Here is a 7,307-nt window from a genome sequence, read left to right as displayed (position 1 = left end):
AAAACGGTGAAAAAGCCCAGAAGGAGGGGTAAAGTTGTCATGGTTTTCATCCCTTTTTTTTCACTTATATGCTTTTCACTGCAATACCACCTTCTTAGACGGCTTCCTAAACAGTGTTTTAACCAATTTTTTACTTGTTTTCCTCGATTGCTAGCGAAGTCAATTGACGGGCAAAACTACCAAAATGCTTCTACCAAACGTGGGTTCATCACAATCCCACATGTACTTCGCTAGAAAAATATTCACTTCTCCCGAACTAAACACTACCTTATATATGTCCCACAGTAATCAAATTAAATTAATCGGGTTCCAATGAAATGTGAAGAAATTAAAAAAAAGAAAAATTTCTTTTTATTGTTGTATTGCTTTTATAAAAAACAAAAGCATTTGAAAATTAGTAAAAAACATTCTAAACTAATAATTATTAATTCAAGTTGATAAACTTGTTCCTCTTAATTAAAAGGAACTGAGAAAATTATAATGAGAGGTAACTTTTTATATATTAGAATTAGTCAAATAATTAATAAACCGGTTGAAAAAATATCTTAATTAACTTTATTTTATCTATCTTATAATTAAAAGGGAAAATTCTGTAATTTTTTTTTAAAAATAAAACGACAACATTTTATAACGAGAGAAACTTCTATGGTCAGAAAGAGTTAAAAGTTATTGATAAAAAAGTTTTAATTTAAATATTAAATAAAGTATTATAATTTAATTTAGAGTAAATACCTTTTTGATCCTCAGCAAATTTCACGATATCCGTTTTAGTCCCTAGCAAATAAAAAGGGTCATCGTGGTTCCTAAAAAATTCAAAATGGATCCATTTTAGTTCTTTTGAGGACTAATATAGGTCTTTTTGAATTTGTGAGGGATCACGATAGGCCTTTTTATTTGCTAGGGACTAAAGCGGGCATCGTAAAATTTGCTGAGGAACAAAAATACTATTTACTCATTAATTTAAAATAACACAATATTTTTATTCTTTAAAAAATTAAAAAAAAATTTAATTAAAAAAATTATTACTTCTCGTGTAAAGTGTGATAAAGAAAAAGAAAAGAAAAATCACATCATTTTCATTTCAGTTGAGATTTTTTTCAAAAGCTTGCATTCCTTCTTCTACTTTTATTTTCCCTCACAGTTGCAGAACGCAGATCTAGCATTTCTTTCCACTACTTGAATCAGTTCACATTTTCCTTTCACATTACTTCCACACTCAATCACTACTCACCCCCCACACCAAGCAACCTTAACCCTTGACCTTACCCTTCTCTCTCTCTCTAGAACTGCAAACTCTACTAAGCACCATTCCATTGCATTCACAAACTCACACAAAAACTTTGGGTCTCCATTCTCCAAACACACAATGAAGCACCCTAAACCCCATAACCAAATACCACCATCACAACCACAATCACAACCCTCATCAACAAGATCTTCTTCACTCTCTTCCCACCTTGCTATGGTGGAGCTCAAACAGAGGATCCTAACCTCACTCTCTAAACTATCCGACAGAGACACTCACCAGATCGCCGTTGAAGACCTCGAAAAAACCATCCAAACCCTATCACCGGACGCTATCCCCATGATCCTCAACTGCCTCTACGACGCCGCCACCGACCCCAAACCCGCCGTTAAAAAAGAATCCCTCCGCCTCCTCACGGTGGTCTGCGCCGCCCACCCCGACTCCGCCTCCGCCCATTTGACCAAAATCATCGCCCACGTCGTCCGCAGACTCAAGGACCCCGATTCCTCCGCCCGGGATGCGTGCCGCGACGCGGTCGGGGCGCTTGCGGCGCAGTACCTGAGAGGAGAAGGTGGTAATGGTGGCGGTGGTGGTGGTGATGGTAATAATGGGGGTCTTGGTTCTGTGGTGGCTTTGTTTGTGAAGCCTTTGTTTGAGGCAATGGGGGAGCAGAACAAGGCTGTGCAGACTGGTGCTGCAATTTGCATGGCCAAGATGGTTGATTGCGCAGCCAACAAGCCCGTGCCGGCGTTCCAGAAGCTCTGCCCCAGGATCTGCAAGCTTCTCAACAATCCCAATTTCTTGGCTAAGGCTGCGATTTTGCCTGTTGTTGCTGGTTTGTCCCAGGTTTGCATTCTGCTGCTGAATGTTGTTCTGGATTTGTGTGTTGGATGCAATGAAATGAACTCAAGTGTTGTTGATGAATTGATGTGAAGTTTGTATTGAATCTGGAAATTCAGATAAAGACCAAATATTGTGTTTGGATTGATGGATGAAAATGCAGCATTTATTTATTTTAGTTGATTCATTAAAAATATAAAAAACACTGAAATTTACTTAGACCTGTTGATATTAGAATAATGACATTTGGAAAATTGAATTTAACATGGCCTTATATAATGAGAATGATGATGGAAAATGGTTTTGGCAGGCAATTGCGGTGCAAGATTTGGCATAGTTTTTATCAGATTTTTTTTTTTTTTTTTTTTTTTTTTTTTCCTTTGGTGGTAGTGACTAGAGAGATCCATATTATTTTATTTTGATTTTTGTCAATCACTTTGGACAAAATTGTTTTTAAAAGAATTTGTAGTCTCTCCTTAGGAACAAAAAAAAAAAACCCTCCAATTATTGTGTTTGTCCAATTTGGAAGGCCGCTGGTAGTTACTGTCGTTATATGTGACTAATTACCATTTTATGAAATAAAATACCTATCGAAAAGAACTAGTAAGAACATTCCTAAGATGTAATTGTGTATTGATTGCAGGTTGGAGCGATTGCACCACAAAGCTTGGAACATTTGCTACCTAGCATTCATGACTGCCTTGCTAGTACTGATTGGGCAACGCGTAAAGCAGCAGCTGAGGCATTAAGTTCCTTGGCTTTGCATTCAAGCAGTTTGATTACTGATAGAACAGCACCCACACTGGCAGTGCTTGAGGCTTGCCGGTTTGACAAGGTAGCATTTGCAATGAGGTTTTCCTTATCATAACTTGTTGAACTTGGTTCTTGCCATGCCATTTTTATTTCTTGATTTTCTCTTTTTGAATGCCACAAGGTCTTACTATTTCTTAAAATTCTAATTTTAATAAATTTTTCTGTTTCTAAAGGGAATTAGCTCAAAAAGGAGTAAGGACATTAAGTCCTCAAAACATTAAAGGAGGTAGCTCCATAAAACAAGTTTTTTTCTTTGACTTTGTTTCTCCCATTCTAGTGTACCTCATTTAAAGAGCACTAGAAGAATTATGTGCCCACAGAAAGTTGATAGTACATTTCTTGTGACTAGTCTGGCAGGTGTCTGTGACAATAGTATCCTACTATCTCTTTAAGTCAGGGCTGTGGGTTCTTTTTCCTAGAATTGTAGATCTGTAATTTGTTGAAAATTCATTACCAGAGAACTGATTTTTTGCTTTTAAGTCATCTAGTTTTTTTAAAAATAATGTGTTATTGTTTACAGATAAAACCTGTGAGAGATAGCATGACAGAGGCATTGCAATTGTGGAAAAAGATTGCAGGAAAAGGAGATGGATCTCCTGATGATTCCAAGCCCTTGTCTTGTGGTATGAATATTTGATTTGTCTGTCATATCCTATTCATCAACCACTTTGTCCTCGTTTATCTCAGTGATAATTGTGTTTTTTTATGCTTTAGATGGTGAGAATCCTGAACCAGCTATTTTGTCTGAAACAAATGACCTGAAAAAAGTAAATTCTGTTGAGAGGAAGACTGATACATCAGCAAAGGATTCATCAACTAGTTCTTCAAACTTGGATTCAACTGGTAAGGCCAAAGCAGCTGGCGTCTCAGAGAAGGCTGTTGTAATATTAAAAAAGAAAGCACCTACCTTATCTGATAAAGAAATAAACCCAGAATTTTTCCAAAAACTCGAAAGAAGGGGTTCAGATGATTTACCGGTGGAAGTAGTTGTTCCTCGCAGATGCATCAATTCTTCAAGCTCAAACAATGAGGAAGAATCAGAGACAAGTGCTAAAGATTCAAAAGAAAGAAAAAATTCGGTTGGAAACATACCTAATGATGACTTTCATGGATCTGCCACTAATAAATATCGTATCTTAGAGAGAAGCTATGATGGAAATTCCAAACAAAGGAATTATGATGATTTTTCCCATGACAGATACTCTGAAAAGAGAGTGAATGCAAAAGAACTGAGGACAAAAGCATATGACACTGATGATACCACTGAAATTGACCAAAGAGAGGGTTCTGCCAATCTTGCAGGTTTTTCAAAATCTGATGGTCAATCCGAAGTACCCTTCTCCAATAACAGAGGAAACTGGTTGGCCATCCAGAGGCAGTTAATGCAGCTGGAAAGACAACAGGTTCATCTGATGAACATGCTGCAGGTATGGTCGATATTGCCCAAAAAATTGGTTCTGGTATAAGTTCTTCATAACTGATAGATGTTTTAACAATTTTGCAGGAATTCATGGGTGGATCTCATGATAGCATGGTGACTCTAGAGAACAGAGTACGAGGTCTTGAGAGAATTGTTGAAGACATGTCACGAGATTTATCGATATCATCAGGTCGTAGAGGTAGTAACTTTACAGGGTATGAAGGATCATCTAGTAGGCCTTCTAGCAAATATAATGGTTTTAATGACTGCTCCATTGCCAAGTATGGAAGAGGTGGTGATGGACGTATACCATTTGGTGAAAGATTTGCCCAATCTGATGGAAATTCTTTAGGAATGAGGGGAAGAGGGCCATCTTGGAGATCGGACATGTCTGAGGGATGGGATTTTCCTGGGTATGGTACTTCTAGAAATGGCCAGATTTCCTCAAGGAGGACTTTTGGTGGTAGTTTTGTTGATGGAAGATCACCAAAATCAGCACACGAGAGTGATCAAGCGGGCAGCAGGAGAGCTTGGGATAAAGCAGCATTGCCCATCCAGCTTGGTGAGGGCCCCTCTGCAAGAAGTGTCTGGCAAGCTTCTAAGGATGAAGCTACATTGGAAGCAATTCGGGTTGCTGGTGAGGACAATGGAACATCTCGAGCAACAAGAGTAGCAATCCCCGAAATGACTGCAGAAGCTCTGGCTGATGACAATGTTGGACAAGAGAGGGATGCCATCTGGACTTCTTGGAGTAATGCGATGGATGCCCTTCAAGTAGGTGATGTAGAATCAGCCTTTGCCGAAGTATTGTCCACTGCAGATGATCTTTTGCTCGTAAAACTAATGGATAGAACAGGCCCTGTAATTGACCAACTTTCAAGTGAGATCGCATGTGAGATGTTGCATGCCATTGGCCAATTCTTACTGGAGCAGAATCTGTATGACATCTGTTTTTCTTGGATTCAACAGGTATGGCTTTCCTTCTGTTTAAACTTCTTTTCTTTAAGTCAGATTATGTAGATTCTCCTGTGTGTAATTATTTTAGAAACTAGACATTCGTTTGTCTCAAGATTTGGTGTTTGAAGTACTACATGATCATATCTCCCGAGGATTTTAAGTACAGATCTCAAGTTGTGGCATCTATTAATGTTTCCTTGATTCATGATAAGTTGGAGGACTTGCATACATTGTGTTTCTTCTTTGTAATTATCCGCTAGACAATTTACTTTGTCCAGCTCACTTTAGAGACAAGCTCATTTTAGAGGAGCTTTTTCCTTCTTTCTAATATCATGACAAAAGAGAACAGCCTGGATTAGTTTAAAACCCTGTTATTTGGAATCGTGTCTCTTGTTATTGACAGAATCTTACCTTTTATCTTCAAGATGTATTTGACTAATCTGGTTCAGAAAATTATTGGTTACATAACTCATCTTCAAGAATACATTCATTCCTTGGACTTATAATTCTATACCGGCACCAAAACAAATGATTTGTTTAGGAATTGGGGTATACTCTGCTTGTATATACAATGCTGCCTTTGCTTTGCTTTTTTTGCCCGACTTATGTCTTTCACCTGAGGCTTAAAATATTGAATTCATGTTCACAATGTTCAGTTGGTGGAAATAGTATTGGAAAATGGCCCCGATACCTTTGGCATTCCCATGGAAGTGAAGAAAGAGCTCTTGCTGAATTTACATGAAGCTTCAACAGATACAGCTGAGGATTGGGAAGGCGTACCACCAGATCAACTTTTATTGCAGTTGGCATCAGCCTGGGAAATTGATCTACAACAGCATGACAAATAGGTAATATGAGAGCAGACTTTGCTGGTACTTAGATTCTGTCATATGTGTAAGTTTTTTGAGTTTGGGGGTGATATCCTTGATATTTCTAATTTTCTATTTGGATGGTATTGGATGTAAGATTTGAAATATATATGCTGTTCAGGTTTTGGGCCTCCACATAAAAATTACAATGGCTGATCCTATACCGGTCAGAGCAATGTTTGATGGCCGTTGGATATCATCTTTACAAAGTGGTGGTGTTTGGATGTTAGATAGTGCCCAACTAAGGCTTCTTAAAAACATTGTATAAATTGAGATGATTGAACAAATCTTCCATGTAATTAGTATATGTAATTTTGTTTTTGATTCGATACATTCGTTTGAACCATTTGCACTCATTAAGTTTTATAAGGTAAAAGATGATCATGCTTGATAGGATATCAGAGATGAAAACATTGTTTCATTGATATTTGCAATCACACCTCTGTTACTGATGTTTATTCCTATTTGGAAACCCATATTTGGAAAACACAATCTAGCAAGAATGGCGTGACAAACCCTCGACATGATGAAGGCTGAAGGACTGTAGGTAGATTCTTTTTCTATGGATTTTTTTCCTATCGAGATGTATGGATCCATGGGTCTATGTCACCAATCCCTAAAACGGATTATGTAATATATTTTATCCGCTAAGTTATGGGTAGGTGGGCATTTTACCACAAACCGAGGACAAGGCTCATGGTTTTCTCTTTGTAATTTTGTTCGACTCTATATTTAGTTGATAGATCCTTTAACATGAAACAACCTTGCGCATAACCTTTACAATTATTGAAATGTTTTGTACAAATGATATAATTTTATTATGATACAAGATTTACTGACGCAAAATAAAAGGAAAAAAAATTACGAGATAGTAAAAAGAAAAGAGATATGGTTAAGAATTTAGGGGTGGAATGATAAACTTCACAAATATCACCATTGGTATTAGTTTAAATTGGTTTGGTTTTTAAAATTGAAATTAAAAATCAAACGATCCGATCAATTCTTAGAAAATAATAAATACCATTAATATAATCAGTTTTATTATCATTACTAGTTATAATATAGCCCATTAGCATTAACATTGTCAATTATAAAATGACCTTAATATCAATGGGCTGCAGTACCCGTCTAATGAAACACGATTTTTTAAAACCATAACATA

The 7,307-nt window shown here is 37.0% G+C and overlaps 1 protein-coding gene across 1 annotated transcript; it reads left to right on the top strand.

The window, feature by feature from the left end:
• Window positions 1-1,447: 1,447 nt before the first annotated feature.
• LOC133299857 (microtubule-associated protein TORTIFOLIA1-like) lies at window positions 1,448-6,434 on the top strand. Its single transcript, XM_061499356.1, has 6 exons — window positions 1,448-2,092; window positions 2,730-2,921; window positions 3,420-3,519; window positions 3,635-4,326; window positions 4,404-5,288; window positions 5,933-6,434. The coding sequence occupies exons 1-6, from the start codon at window positions 1,463-1,465 to the stop codon at window positions 6,122-6,124; spliced, it is 2,691 nt and encodes an 896-aa protein (XP_061355340.1). The 5' UTR covers window positions 1,448-1,462; the 3' UTR covers window positions 6,125-6,434.
• Window positions 6,435-7,307: the final 873 nt, after the last annotated feature.

Source organism: Gastrolobium bilobum, unplaced genomic scaffold (assembly GCF_033153095.1).
Source record: "Gastrolobium bilobum isolate Gb01-03AN ecotype WA unplaced genomic scaffold, APGP_CSIRO_Gbil_v1 utg9035, whole genome shotgun sequence".
Lineage (NCBI taxonomy): Eukaryota > Viridiplantae > Streptophyta > Magnoliopsida > Fabales > Fabaceae > Gastrolobium > Gastrolobium bilobum.
Note: the sequence above shows the minus strand (reverse complement) of the source record. Positions and strands in the feature narration are given on the sequence as shown.